Source organism: Mobula hypostoma, chromosome 1 (assembly GCF_963921235.1).
Source record: "Mobula hypostoma chromosome 1, sMobHyp1.1, whole genome shotgun sequence".
NCBI classification, from domain to species: Eukaryota; Metazoa; Chordata; class Chondrichthyes; order Myliobatiformes; family Myliobatidae; genus Mobula; species Mobula hypostoma.
In genome coordinates, this window is record NC_086097.1 from 162,791,545 (window position 1) to 162,807,826 (window position 16,282).

The 16,282-nt window shown below is 41.4% G+C and overlaps 1 protein-coding gene across 1 annotated transcript in view; it reads right to left on the reverse strand.

Annotated features, from left to right (window-relative positions):
- Positions 1–586: 586 nt before the first annotated feature.
- Positions 587–16,282, reverse strand: part of lama1 (laminin, alpha 1) — a 349,617-nt gene continuing 333,921 nt past the window's right edge. Inside the window, exons 60-63 of the mRNA XM_063058896.1 lie at positions 12,400–12,553; positions 9,823–9,956; positions 6,355–6,577; positions 587–1,336 (exon numbers count right to left, since the gene is read on the reverse strand). Coding sequence (XP_062914966.1) covers positions 1,176–1,336; positions 6,355–6,577; positions 9,823–9,956; positions 12,400–12,553 — 672 coding nt within the window. The 3' untranslated portion in view covers positions 587–1,175. The remainder of the gene's footprint in view (positions 1,337–6,354; positions 6,578–9,822; positions 9,957–12,399; positions 12,554–16,282) is intronic.

Genomic DNA, 16,282 nt, shown 5'->3' on the forward strand with positions numbered 1-16,282 from the left:
GTTGACCCCAACTAACAAAGGGCCTTGTAATCAGCCAATCATGTGGAAGTAACTCAATGCATAAAAGCATGCAGACATGGTAAGACCTATCCCCCAAATGGGGAAAAAAATGTGATCCAAGTGACTTCGACTGTGGAATGATTTTTGGTTTCATGCAGGGCAGTCTGAGTATCTCAGAAACTGCTGATCACCTGGGATATTCATACACACCAGTCTCTGGAGTTTACAGAGAATAGTACAAAAAGCATGTCTGTGGGTGAAAATGCTTTGTTAATGAGAGACATTAGTGGAGAATGCCCAGAGTGGTTCAAGTTGATAGGAAGGTGACAGTAACTCAAATAACCATGCTTTACAACAGCAAAAGAACATTTCTCAACCCCCCAACCTTGAACTAGATGGGCAGCAGCAGCAGACCACAAATATACACTCAATAGACACTTTATTAGCTACAGGTACCTAATAACATAGCCAGTGAGTGTACTTCCCAGTAATGACGTCATTTTACTTGTGCGGGAAGCTGCAAGTGGTGGTGCTGACAAATATCATTTGCATTTGTCCTTCTTGGTTGCCCTTTATTGAACCAGCTGTTTTTTTTTAAAACAATATGTGATGGTTACGTTACTAATCCTATTTTTGACATTGCCATTTTTATTTACTTAACTGAATTTAAATTCCCATGGTGAACTTGAACTTGCTCTCCTGCGTCATTAGGCTGGACTTTTGAATGTTCACTAACACAGTATCACACCCTGGGGCTTAAAAGGCCAAGTGCTAGGTTAGCAACCTCATTTAATGGAGAGCGTTATTTCCTGTCTAAAAGGCTCGAAGATGGCATAAGTACAAAATACAAAAAGCCGGATGAACGAGTCTTATTTGCACTTTAATTGCAAAAGAGTTAAGGTATTCAAAATGAACGAAGTTTAACTTTTCCAGTAAATACTGTCAAAAATAAATTGTAAATGATGAATATTAAAATATTCATCCTGTTACTGCTGGTAATGATTGTTTTGATGGAGGTATTTGTTGTACAGTACAAAATTACTTAGCTAAGTAACTTTCATAAACAGCAATTGTTGCTGGCATAAAATGCACACTTATCCTGAGTCAAGGAGGATACTTAATGCAATGACGAGATGGGTATGGCTCCAGTTTGCTTTGGATATATTCTCTGGAAGTTAGTGCTTAATGCTAGGACAGGAATGGGGGAAGACTCCCTGGAGATCAAAAGCTCTGCTGAAGTCAAAGTCTTCAGAGTGTTGATTTTTTGTCAGCTTGAGGTTCCTCATGCAGCCCTGGAAAGACTTCTTAAGAGTCAGGCAATTTTGCTTCACATTCACTGTGTGAAAAGATAAACATACACTTATTACCTTGGGTTTCTTTAATTGAAAAATTATTAACCTGATTCTAACATATTCAGTATTACAGTGAATATATAGACCAGCTGTTACAATTTTGAAATTGTTCAAAAAGTTGGAAGCTATGCACATTTAGGGTTAAATACTTCCGTGCACCATCGAGATCCTTGAACTGCAAAAGAGCAGATCCACAGAGACTCTGGTACCCGGCTCGATTTATTTCTGAGTGAGTGCACATACACATTGGACAGGGATTGAAATGTTTTAGTCTACACTTTCCATTCAAAGTTTGAGCAGACCACCAACATCTTTAAGAAGTGTGTAAGAGGCTTGCAGTGTCAGGAAACTGACAGCTCAGGGTCACCCTTGCAGACTGGCTGCACAAGAAATGCAAGCAAGAAAAGGCCACTCTGTCCTCTGTGTCAGCGAGAGCATTCAGGAAGATTCTGGTTGATGCCTTACTTCCAGGGTTTAATTCCCTCAATATATAGAAACTATTGCTCTGTCTTGAAAATTCACTGCACTTTTAATGAAGAAATTCTCCTCAGCTCTGTCCTGAATGGCCAATCCCATACTTAGTGACAGCCTGTTCTCAAATGTAAACCAAGTGTGAGAGCTATCTCTGAGAAGAGAGGAAACAGTGTACCAGCTATTTTTGCTTTGTGTGGGAGTATTGCAGAAAGTAAGCGGACTAAAGTGCATTTAACTTCTTGCTGGCAAGACAAATAAACAGGACTTCTCATGGAGCTGCCCATTGTGTGAAGGGCCATAAGCAGGAGCAACTACTTCTAAAATACCCAACAATGACTTTTTCTTGGGCAGAAAAGGGATAACATTGTTTAAACAATCCTTTTTTAAACTAATGATTTAAAATTTTAAGTTGATATGTAGAGGGTTGCTAATCCTTTTAACAATCCTATACATTTCAACAAATAATTTTATGCTGGAAAATAATCTAGCAATGGGGCCATGGTAGGTATGTTCAGAGTGTATCTTTCTGTCTGCTTGCTAATCCTGCTCCCACCATTAACCATATCACTCTGGCTGCCGGTGAGGGATTTGTGATTTAGGTGGATGTAGACAGTGAGAAACGAGCTACAGCCCTCCGTCAGGACTAACTGAAAGAAGAGCTAGTAAGAGATTTGGGAGGGGCGATCCAAAATGATAGGAGAAGACAGGAGGGGGAGGGATGGAGCCAAGAGCTGGACAGTTGATTGGCAAAAGGGATACAGAGCAGGAGAAAGGCGAGGATCATGGGATGGGAGGTCAGGGGCGAAAGGGGAGGGGGGGGAGGACCCAGAAGGTGGGCAAGTAGTGAGAGGGAGAAAAAAAGGGGGGGGAGAAGAAAAATAAATAAATGAGGGATGGGGTACAAAGGGGAGGTGGGGCATTAGCGTAAGTTAGGGAAGTCAATGTTCATACCATCAGGTTGGAGGCTACTCAGATGGAATATAAGGTGTTGTTCCTCCACCCTGAGTGTGGCTTCATCTTGACAGTAGAGGAGGCCGTGGATAGACGTATCAGAATGGGAATGGGACGTGGAATTAAAACGTGTGGCCACTTGGAGATCCTGCTTTCAACCCGATGAGATTGTTGTATTTGGTTTAATTTCTAAAAACAGACGGGAGCAGTGTAGGAACTTTATTTGCACAGTATTCAAGTGCAGCCTCCTGTATTAGGCTTGGTCTTTTTGCACCTCCTCCAATCCCACCAGACTGCTGCTGGAGTAGTAGTGTGACTGGTCAGCACACCTTTGTTCTGGCTCAGTTCATCCCATAAATAAAAGTGTGCCCAACCCAATGGACACACAAGACGCTGTGGATGCTGAAATCCTGGAGCAATGTGCTAAAAGCTGGAGGAGCTTGAGTCAGGCAGCATTTCCGGAGGAAAACAGACAAAACTGACTTGACCCGAAATGCCAACTGTCCAATTCCCTCCATAGATGCTGCCTGACAAAATGTGGTCTCATTAAACTGGCGCTTTATATCCTTAGCTTGCTTAAATGTATCTCAAAGGATGAATAGATTTTAACAAATACAGGACTGAAGGTGTTATATTTCAATGCACATAGCATATGAAGAGAAGTAGATGATCGTGTAGCGCAGTTAGAGACTGGCAAGTATGATGCTGTAGGTATCACGGAGTCATGGCTGAAAAATGGTTACAATTGGAAGCTTGATATCCATGGATAATCACATCTATCAAAAGGATAGGTAGGCAGGCAGAGATGGAGGAGTGGCTCTGCCGGTAAAAATATGAAATCAAATCTTTAGAAAAATGTGACATAGGATCAGAAGATGTAGAGTTAAAAAACTGCAAGGGTAAGAAGACCCTGATGAGGATTATTTACAGCCCTCCAAATAGTAGTCAGGATGTGGCACACAAACCCCAGAGGGAGATAGAAAAAGCATTTCAAAAAGGCAATATTATGTTAGTCATGAGGGATTTCAATATGTGGATAGATTGGGAAAATCAAGTTGAGGCTGGATCCCAAGAGACAAGTTTTGTGGAATACCTCCCAAGATTGCTTTTTGGAGCAGCTTGTGGTTGAGCCCACTAGATCAGCAATTCTGGATTAGGCGTTGTGTAATGAACCAGATATGAACTTGAGGTAAACAGTGACCATAAAATGCCAGTATTCACCCTGTAATTTGAGAGGGAGAAGCTAAAGTTGGATGTATTGGTACTACAATGGACTAAAGGGAATTGGAGAGGCATGAGAGAAGAGCTGGTCAAAGGTGATTGGAAGGGGACACTAGCAGAGATGGTGGCAGTGCAGCAATGGCTGGAGTTTCTAAAAGCAATTCAGAAGGTGAAGGATGGATACATCCCAAAGAAGAGGAAGTAGTTTAAACGCAGGATGACACAACCTTGGCTAACAATGGAAGTCAAAGCCAACATAAAAGCAAAGAAGAGCGCATATAACAGAGCAAATATTAGTGGGAATTAAAAAAAAACAGAACAACTTAAAAAAACATAAGGGGTAAAGATGAAATATGAAGGTAGGCTAACCAATAATTTCAAAAATGATACCAGAAGATTTTTCAGATATATAAAGAGAGGCGAGAACAGATATTGGACTGCTGGAAAATGATGCTGCAGATACAGTAATGGGCAGGATTATGAAATGGCTGACAAACTGAATAAGTATTTTGCATCAGGTGGCAGAAGTGCGTGCAGTTGCTAATACTAGGGAGATTGAAAGGTCTGAAGGTAGAAAAGTCACCTGGACCTAATGGACTACACCACAGGGTTATGAAAGAGGTGGTTGAAGAGATGGTGGAGGCATTAGTAATGATCCTTCAAGAATCACTAGATTCTGGTATAGTTCCAGAGGATTGGAAAATTGCAAATGTTACTCCACTCTTCAAGAAGGGAGAGATGCAGCCAAGAATGGAAATTATAGGTCAGTTAGCCTGAACTCAGTGGTTGGGAAGATGTTGGAGTCTATTGTTAAGGATGTGGTTTCGGGGTACTTGGAGGCACATGACAAAATGAGCCTAAGTCAACATGGTTTCCTTAAGGAAAATTTTTGCCTGACCAATCTGTTGGAATTCTTTGGAGAAATAACAAACAGGATGGACAAAGTAGAGTTGGTGTGTTGTTGTGTACTTGGATTTTCAGAAGGCCTTTGACAAGGTACTGCACATGAGACTGCTAAACAAGATGACAGCATTGGCAGGAGGCAAAGAGTGGGAATAACGGGATCCTTTTTGGATTAGCTGCCAGTGACTAACGGTGTTCCACAGGGGTCTGTGTTGGGTCTGCTTCTTATGCTGTATGTCCATGATTTGGATGATGTAATTAATGGCTTTGTGACCAAGTTTGCAGATAATACAAAGATAGGGGGAGGAAAAGGTAGGTTTGAGGAAGCAGAGATACTGCAGAAGGACTTAGACAGATTAGGAGAATGGGCAAAGAAGTGGCAGATGGAATATAGTGTCAGGAAATGTACGGCTATGTGCTTTGGTAAAAGGAATAAAAGCAGAAACTTTTTGTTAAAAATGGGGAGATAATTCAAAAATCTGAGGTCTAGAGGTATTTGTGAGTTCTCATGAAGGGTTCCCTAAAGGTTCATTTATAGGTTGAATCAGTGGTGAGAAAGGCGAATGCAATGTTAGCATTCATTTCAAGAGGACTAGAATATAAAAGCATGGCTGTAATGCTGAGGCTGTATAAAGGACTGGTGAGGCCTCACTTGGGAGTATTGTGAGCAGTTTTGAATCCCCTTTTTAAGAAAGGATGTGCTGATATTGGAGAGGGTTCTGAGTTTCACGAGAATGATTCTAGAAATGAAAGGGTTATCATAGGAACAGCAATTGCAAGCTCTGAGCCTTTAATCACTGGAGTTTAGGATAATGAGCAGGGATTGCATTGAAATTTAATGAATGTTGAAAGGACTATATAGAGTGGATGCAAAGAGGATGTTTCCTCTTGTGGGGGGGCGTGGGGTGGTGGTGTATAGGACCAGAGGGCACAGTCTCAAAATAGAGGGATGTCAATTTAGAACAGAGGAATTTCTTTAGCCAGAGGGTGGTGAATCTATCGAATTCATTGTTACAGATGGCTGTAGAGGCCAGGTTATGGGGAGAAGGCAGGAGATTGAGAGGGAAATTGATTAGCCATGATGAAATGGTGGAACAGACTCAATGGGCTGAATGACCTAATTCTATTCCTGTTTCTTTTGGTTTAAACAATCTCATGGTACATATTGACTGGAAATATTTTGTTCTAATATTCTTAATGGTGATAGTTATGATCTTAAAGAATGACAGATTTGTTATGACACAGGAGGAGGAGATTCTCAAGTTAATGTTGTCCCTTCCCCTAACCTTTGTCCATAACACTGCCAATCATTCTCTCTCATGTTGCCTGTCCACTTCAAAGGCACTTTGGAACATCGCACTGAGTGATGACTAAATGATTGAAGAAATAGAATTGGATCATGCAGTATTGTGAGAAGAGCAAATGGGGACATCATTTTGAAAAGAATACATACCAGGATAGCCACCCACATAGATTGGATCATTCGTATCTGCTGAGGTTGATTGTATGTAAGGATTGTCAGCCTGCACAGTAACTCCATCCACAGTCAATGCAATACGATGTTTGCTCTTGGTGGCTTGAAGATTATGCCACTTGCCATTGCACAGCTGGTGTGCCTCCTTGGGTTCGTACCTAGCAGTAATTCTTCCAGCTCCATTATTTACGTGAAACAGAACCTGGTACAAAAGATTAACAGAATCCCTTAACTAACCTTAGACTATACAATATGAGACTCTTCCAGATGTACTATAATACACTCAAAGTGCCACAGCATTTTCAGTACTGTACACCATATGGGAAGTGCACTAACAATGAAGACACTGGACCACTGCTAGAGAAATAAGAGTTTTTGAATTCAAATAATTAAATACATCTGGAATTTTCAAACAATTTAGTAACTGTTACTATGAAACTACTAGAGTATCTATTTTGCTAATCACCTTCAGAGAAAGAAATCTGCCATTTTAACCTGGTTTAGCCAATATGTGGCTTCATACCATCAATGTGGTTGACTCTTCATTGCTTCATCCATTCAAGGGTAATTAGGGATGGACAATAAATCCTTGAATTGCCAGTGCTATCTAAATTCCATGGAAAAAAAACTCAACTACTCACATATCCCTGTGTGGCAAATTGTTCATTTCTAATGGGCCAGAGAGAAGATTTTTCTTCCGAAATGGAGCGATTAGTAATTGTGCATGAGCAGGGAATTCTCACTTGCATATGTAACCATAAGTCAAAGAGGAATCTTGATTAAGGATTTACAAGAAATCAGATTCAATGAGCCAAGTGGCCCCTTTTGTGCTGTAATGAGGTGTTTCTTTGAATGCTTTTCACAATTCCTAATTGTAAAGTGATGTTAAAAAATGAAAAATTGTCTAGTCAGTGGAAGCTGAAAACACAAATTACATTATGCACTTTATTTACTTTAGACATTCCCGTTCATGGAATCTGTTCAATAATATAGAGAAGGAAAGAAAGAGTTAAGAGATTAATATGATTGTTTGGGAAAGTGCCCAGGAAATTGAACCTAATTTTTAAGTATTTCCACATGGTTAAACATCTAACTTTTTGTATAATATGGAAAGAATCAGTGTGTCTGCCCAAGCATTAAATTCATGTTTATAATAAACAAAACAAAAACCTAAATAGGGATTAAATGACAAAGTTTGTATCATATTTATACTTTTAGCAATAATTTATTTAGATTGGATTGGTCTTTGCACAACAGGAAAGATAAAATGGGGAAATTGCTCTACAAGAGTCAAATGATGATCTTTTAGAAGCTGCTTTGCAAGTTTTCATTCCTCAAAAGGACATGTTTATTACTTTCAGACCCGAGGCTTCCTTTGAGCTGCTTATGCGTCCTGCAAAGCTCTACAAACATAGATTCTCTTCAATAGGTCTCCAGCGTGGTAACAGGTTTTGGGTTACATTTTACCCCCAGAAGTATAGGTTACCATGAATGAATATGAAGTACAAGAAAGCCACTTAACCAAGGGCCACACTTTAACAGGAAATGACTGGATAACAGCATAATGTCTACCAAAAAAAGATGACAGGCTCAAAATCATACTTCAGTTTGTGCAGAAGGTGAATCAATCTGCCCTAATCTGAAGGATTTTTGCTGTAATAGTGTTTCAATTATGGGTAAAGTTCTCTCTGTCCCTCTCATCCATAAGCTTGGACTGTTGTTAAAGGACTATAATAGCCAGGTTGCCCTCCTCTAGACCAGTGGTCTCCAACCACCGGGGCACAGAGCATGCGCTACCGGGCCGCGAGGAAGCGATATGAGTCAGCTGCACCTTTCCTCATTCCCTGTCACAGCCACTGATCAGCCATTACGCATGCGAGGTCGTTACCCACGCGTCATCCGTGTCAGGGCGGGAAGGAGATTAACTCCTCGAGCTTGCAAATGATGACGGGCTGAAAAGTATGTTTGACATAACATCTCTGTCGGCATTTTGGATCAAAGTCAGGGCTAAATATCCTGAGATAGCCACGAAAGCACTGAAAACGTTGCTTTCATTTCCAACATTTTTCTGCGAAGCGGAGTTTTCTGCAATGAATGCAACGAAAACTAAATTGCAGAATAGACTGGACACAAGGAACCCCCTTCGAGTATCGCTGTCTCCCATCACCCCTCGATAGGACCGTGTTGTTGCAGGGAAACAAGCCCAGGGCTCCCACTGATTCAGCGATATTGGTGTGTTGCAATGGTTTTATATGTTCATACGGGGGGAAATATGTGCTGTGTGTTTAATATCCAAATGTTACTTAAAATGTTATGATGCTATTGACTTATGTGACTTAAATAACCCATATAACAATTACAGCATGGAAACAGGCGATCTCGGCCCTTCGTCCGTGCCGAACGCTACTCTCACCTAGTCCCACCGACCTGCACTCAGCCCATAACCCTCCATTCTTTTCCTGTCCATATACCTGCCCAATTTTTCTTTAAATGATAATATCGAACCTGCTTCTGACACTTCTACTGGAAGTTCATTCAACACTTCAAGCTCCCCTGAACTCCCCGATAATTGACTTATCGCTATGTGAAGAAAATATGCACTGTGTGTTTAATATTAAATTCGTTAGATCAACTCTTTTAGAAACAAAATTGAGTGTATTACCCACTTATCGCCTATATTCCAGTAGTGATTAACAGCCCACCCCACGAACGGAATCGCCAAAAAGGATTTGCGGGGGGGAGAATCGGCAAGTCATGATGCGCATGCACACTGGTGCCTGCGCAAGGCTTCATGGCCATTGTAGTCTTTCTGGGTAAACAACGCATTTGACTGCTACTCTTCACCGTTGGCAACCCTACCCCCACCCCTGCCGGTCGGCTGGTCCGCAAGAATATTGTCAATATTAAACCGGTCCACAATGCAAAGAAGTTTCGGGACCCCTGCTCTAGACTCTCTCCCGTATGTTATGCAAAGTCAAATGGGACATGGCCACTGTGTAGAATGATGCAAAATAGTATGAACATTTGTTGCCCATTATAGACACTGCTCAGTTTTCAAGTCCATTCTTTGTTAATTATACGAGTTTAATCATTAAAAACTGAAACATGCCTTGATCAGTGCTTTGATGGCTAGGTTTTTGATTGCAGAGGAATTGAGGGTTAAGGAGATCAGAAAGAAAGGTGAAGTTGAGGCCAATGATAAGATCAGCCATTATTTTACTGAACAGTGGAGCAAACTTGGCTCACCTCCTGCTCCCACTTTAAATATACCCTAATGTTGACAGTTTCCTGGAATAGAATATCAGAATTTGGCTACCAATTTCATTAACAGTAGGATATAATTCCAAAATCACTTACTATGTTTTTTGACCATCTACAAGCGCCGATCACAATTGCACCTGATCCACTGAGTAAATATGAAGCAGAAAACCTGGTTTCCTTCCTTACCTTGCCATCTACAATCTCCAAGCCAACTGCATCAACCTTGGCACTGCTAATGCCCAGCAATACGGCATTCCTGGTCGCGCTGCGGAACTCAAACGAAATAATTAAGTCTGATCTCACTTTGTAACCTTCTTTGACTGCAAAAAAAACCACAAAGAGACATTTAGTCCAGGGTTAAGGGGGGTCTTAAATGAGACATAGTACTGTGACAAAGGAAAATGATTTCTGCCAAAGTGCTTGCTTACTTTGCCACAGAAAGAGCCAGAGGAAAGCAACACCACTCCTTTTCCAACGGTGTGGTCAAGGTCCACTGTGCAATGGTCCATCATAGAGCACAGAAAGAGGATCTGGGTTCCACTGTGTTTACACCAAACAAGTCCCTGCTTATGTCTGCTTTACTTTTAATTCACTCCTAAGATCATTCCAAATTGTTATCTACCCCAATCGGAACTTGATGATGAGCACGGCCATTTCAAAGAACAGTTAAAAGTAGCAAACACATTTCCATGGTAACATGTGCCTGCCAAGTAAAGACAACAAATTTCCTTCCTGACAGAGCTCTTGGCATTAAATGGACGTTTACACTAACAGTTACTCATATGACTTTCATAATTCCAAATCTATTTCATTTAATATCCCAGAGCACACGTCTACATCATTAGCCTATGCCTCTGGATTACTAAACAAATGTAAATCCTTTTCTGCTGAAGATCACACTGTGCATCCACCCAGAGGAATGTTCAGCTGATCTTTGGCAAGGGCAACACGGAGAGCATCAGGCATTTTCTCGCTGTTGCTATCCCTTCCTCGTTATGCATTTACTCATGAAGGTAGTCCACTGCAATTTATTTGCCCCTCACTACCCATCTGCTGTTTTGGTGGCTTCCCCCCTTTTCCCCAATCTGTTCCCAATACCCTGGGTAGGACCCTAGAGAGTGTGGTACAACAGAAGAACTAGGAGCATAAACGGACAGTTTTCCAAATGTTATGTCACAGGTGGACAGGATGGTGACCGCATTGTTTGGTATGTTGACCTTCAGTCAGGGCATCGAATACAGGAGTTGAGACTGAGGTTGTACAGGATGCTGGTCATGCTTCACTTGGAGAATTGTGAACAGTTTTGATTACCTTATTATAGAAGAGACATCGTTAAGCTGAAAAAAGTGTGAAGAAGATGTATGAGAATATTCCTGCCTGACTTATAGGGAGAGGCTGGGCAAAATAGGACTTTATTCCTTGGAGCATAGGAGACTGAGAGGTGACCTTCCAGTGGTGCATAAAATCATGAAGGGCATAGATTGGTGAATGTACACAGCCTTTTTCCCCAGGAAAAAGTGAATTAAAAACTGAAGGAGCACAGGTTTAATGCAAGAGAAGAAAGATTTAAAAGGTACATGAGGGCCAAGTTCTTCATGTAGAGGGTGTTGAATAAATGGAACAAGCTGCCAGAGGAAGTAGTTGAGGAAGGTATAAGAGTAACAGTTGAAAACACTTGTAGGCAGGAACATTGAAAGGAATTGTTATGTAGGCCAAAGCTGAGCAGGATGGGGTACTGGCACAGTAGAACATTGACACTTTTCAGAAACCTAGAACAAGAACAAGTACTGGTGATGATAATGTACCAGCTGAATGTTAAAGGAGATGAATCCTTTTGTGTTTTATCATTTAAGCATGCTCACTCAGGGCTGGACAATTACACGCTGTAATTGTGTAAAGCCTGCTATGCTTACAAAACAAATCAGACCCGTGATCCTGCCTCCGGGATTCCATGGAGACTCTGAAATATTGGCTGGCTCTTAAAGACAACAGTGTTTCTAATATTTAATACAGACTCTGTTTCCCCTGGAAGACTATGTAAATCATCCTATTATTGGAAATAATTAGTTAAACTACCATTTTGGAGGAAGATTACAGATTAAAGTGATTTAAACAATCTTTTTCACACTCATTTGCGAGAGCAGGATTTAATTAATTTCCCTTGGGAAGATTGTTTCTGCCCTGGTTCTTTCCAAGTGACCTGGCTGGTGGCGTAGTGGCATCAGTGCCGGACTTCGGGATGAATGGTCCCGAGTTCGAATCCAGCCGGCTCCCCTGAATGCTTTCCACCCATGCTGGGTTATGAACTGCTGATCTCTTTGGAATCTCACCCGGCAGAAGGCAATGGCAAACCACTGCTGTAAGTTGCCTCGTACACAGTTCCCCACTACATCAGAGAGGCGTGGAGAGAAATCGTCCGCTAACCAGAGAAACTCTGGATGTGATGTGCTTTTCCTTTTTCTTTCCAAGTACTACAACTGACTGAGGATAACTTGGGAACACACACTAAATGTTGGAAAACTCAGCAGGCCAGGCTGCATCTTTGGAAACGTTGAGTCCTGGTTAAGGGTCTCGGCCCAAAATGTCGACTGTTCACTCTTTTCCATAGATGCTGCCTGGCCTGCTGAGTTCCTCCAGCATTTTGTGTATGTCTCTCTGGATTTCCAGCATCTGCAGATTTTCTTGTGTTTGTAACTTGGGAACTTAAGAATAGGTGCAAGTCTCAAATGAACTGTGGATTCATTAACATTAATCATCATTTACCCAGTGCAGCAAATCCTGTGCCGTCAAAGAACGAGCCCTCTTGAATGGTAGCATAACATCTGCTCACAGTGAGGATAGAGACTGGCCTCTCCATGTCCAGGGGCTTGCTATTCAAGGTCACACCACTAAGACAAGCAGGAATACTATGTGTTGCCTGTGGAACAACAAAGAAACCAAACATGTTGACAAAGAGATGAAAGTCTAATAATTCACATCAGATTGAATTTTTTGAGCTTTTTCTCATTTAATGGGATTTAATGCCTTCCATAGGCCAGCTAGTGGCATAGTGGCATCAGCGCCGGACTTCGGAGCGAAGGCTCCCGAGATTGAACCCAGCTGGCTCCCCGGGCACGCTTTCCATCCGTGCTTGGTTGAGCATTGAGCTAGCAACTTGACCTTGTAAAAAAGAAATTGCCTGCTACAGAAACATCAACAGCAGAAAGTTGATGCCTATGCTCTCTCATGAGTTTAAAAGGCAATTTCCTTCTTTTCCCTTTAATGTCTTCCGTAATGTTTTATTTAATATGATACAACTTGGACTAGGCAGAGACAATTGTAATGAGATTCCCTGTGTACTTCCAATTGCTGGAATTTTGGATAATAATGAATAACAGTCTCTGCTGAATACCTAGAGGGATTTATTCATAGGCAGTTCAGGGCTTCTTTGAATACAGTAAATGGGTAAATCATTGCTTAAAAGCAGACTCAGGCTGCCTAGCTTTTAAACATAAACACAGGAAGATATTAACCATTTAATGACCCCTGAATTGACAAAACAAGTGACCCTGAAGCAATTTAAAGGAGAAGTACAGAAGACTGAATGCCCGTGACAAACTCATCGGCACTCTTGTAACAGTGAGTGCTATAGGGAAACGATCTGATGTGTGAATAGTGATGCAACTAATTTGCTCTATAGCATTCTACAAATCAAAGTGCAAATCTGCCTTAATGTAAGTTAGTCTTTAAGTACACTAGACTGTTATTAGTGCGGCCACCCTATCTTTCATGCAACATCTCCACAATGTACAGTAACAAACATGTCAAGGCTTCTTCAGAAGTATCTCAAGTGTACATGTCGGATGGAAAGTGGAGGACACTATGAATTCATCTGCCATCCTGGCTGGTAAAGACAATTGTTACTCCTTCGTTGTGTCTGGAATCACCAACTCAACAGCACTGCAAAGTATTTTCACTATCAGGCCTGCAGCTAATTCAGAAGGTGGTACATCACAACCTACTCAAGAACAATTGGGACAAAATAGGGGTTTCTCAACCTTTCAAATCTAAGGCAAAATTGGTTGTGATTGGTTTATTTCTGTTCTAAAGCTCTAAATGCAAACTCTCCACATGGGGATCTGGGTAAGAGATGAGGGAAGCAATGCATGAACGTTCCCGCTAGAATTTTAATAGCAATCTTTCACAATGGGTACATAGTTTGATAGTAAGCCCAGCTTACCTGTCCTGGTACAAACAGGGGGAAAATTGCTGCTGTCCAAGTCAGGTAGTATTCACCTCGCATTTCTTGCCGACGAGACCTAACCAGACATTCTGACTGTGGCTGGGACCTATGCATCTGCTCAAGATCATGCATGAAATAGACGTATTTTTATAGTCTGTGATGCTGCTGCAGCTAAGTTTTTTCACTGCACCTGTGCATATGACAATAAACTCAACTTTGGGAAGACAATATTTCTACTTAGCAGGAATGAGTTTGATGATGCACACTGCATTTTACCAGATTCATTAATTAAATTGCTGACGGGCTGAGGTTTTTAGCTTGGGAAGTTATTTTGGGTGTGAGCTGGCCCCTCAACTTGTGGCCACAAGAGTGTGAGACAAACCTTTTACGGCTGGTCACCTACATCCATCAACCATCCATATCAATACTACTCTCAACTGCAAAAATCTTTGTTAAATACACTTAGCTGGAGAGCTTGATTGTTTCACTAAACCATCTCTTTATTCCTGAGATCTAGACAGTACTTTGTTAATCTCAGTCTGTGCTCATTTTTAATGAAGATCTGAATTTACAAATGTAAGCAAAGAATAGGAAGATGGTTTTATCAAAATCCCTTCCTGGAATCCGGTTTCCATTTCCTCCTTGGTTCTTCCACATCCTTCATTAATAAGAGGACGGCACAGGATGGAGACATTTCAATAGATGCTGATAATGCTATTTCCTATAACGTATGCTGAGGAACATTTTACCCTCCTTCCTTTCTATGCCCCCTTTCTCTTCCTTAAACACATCCTGAAACCCAGCTACCCAGCAGTCTGTCATGAAGAGCTCAATTCAGATGGTGTTATTTCCCTGTGTGTTCATAAATGGGACACTTTGTGCAAAGGCTGCGGATAATAAGACGACTGCTGGATAACATTTAGCTTAGGCACAGAGTTAGGATTATATGGTTCTAATAATAAAATATACAATGCTACCTTCAGAGGAACAGCTGGCAAGTCATTTTTCCTCATTGATAAAACTATGTACCAGAAATCAATCTCAGCTGCACTTAAATTATGTTTGCATTCACTTTGCTTTAAGAACATCACATATCACTTCCAAAATACTCATTCAGACGACTGATCTTCCTCTCTATTTGTGGAACATGTTGGTATTTGTGCGACAATGGTCAAAAAAGAACCATGAGACTAAAAGGGCAGGCAGAAATAAGATGTGCTGTATTTCATGCTGCTTCACAGCTCTGGAATCTGGTTTCGATCCTGGCCCCGGGTGCTGCCTGTGTGAGCTTACACCATGACATATCGAGTGTTGTGAGCAGTTTTGGGCCATATGCCTAAGCAAGGATGTGCTGGAATTGAAGAGGATCCAGAGGAAGTTTATGAGAATGATCCTGGGAGGGAAGATTTAATGTATTGTATGAGGAGCTTTGATGGCCCTGGGCCTGTACTCACTGAAGTTTAGAAGAATTGGGGCGGGTGGGTGGGGGACTCATTGAAACCTACCTAGTATTGAAAACCTAGATAGAGTGGAAGTGGAGAGGATGTTTCCCCATACTAGGAGTCTCGGACTAGAGTGTGCAGCCTCAGAACAGAAGGATGTCCTTGGAAGCAGAGATTAGGAGGAATTTCTTTAGCCAAAGGGTGGTGAAACTGTAGAATTCATTGCTACAGCTGCCTGTGGAGACCAAGTTATTGGGCATATGGGGTGAAGGCAGGAGAATGGGGTTGAGAGGGAAAGTAAATCAGCCATGATGGAATGGAGGAGCAAACTTGATGAGCCAATTGGTGTAATTCTGCTTCTGTGTCTTATGGCTGGTTTCTGCAGCATGCTCCAGTTCTTTGAGATGTGCAAGTAGCTTCAACGACGACTGAAGATGATTCCTTTGTGTAGGTCGAGAAATGAAAGGGGAGTTGATGGACATGTGACAGGGAATGGGTCACTGGGAAAGGAGACTGATGGGAATGCCCTACTGGGAACTGGTGGGCTGAATGGCCTCCTGTGCCGTAATTACTACCAAATACAGAATCACTAACAAAGGATATATTATGTCAAAGAAGTAATTAAGGTAAATAGAGCACATGTTGGAAATTTTCAGCACAGAAAGCAACATCTGCTGAAAGAACTGAAATGTAACTGCCTCTTTCTCCAGAGACGCTGCTTGACCTGCTGATTGTTCCAAAGACCGAGTCTGAACAAGTCTGCAGTGGTTATTATTTCTACTTTTGATTTGGCTCAGCTTCTGAGAGACCAAAACCTGATGCACCTTTTTTTCCTGTATTTTTAATAAAGTACTTCATTTAACCAACTACTAACAAAATTGAGAAAACACTCCTAACATAAAGCAAATGTATATTAAAAAAAAACAAAAACATTTCAAGTCCATTTAGAATATTCTGCTCACTTTGTACAAGGTTTCTCACA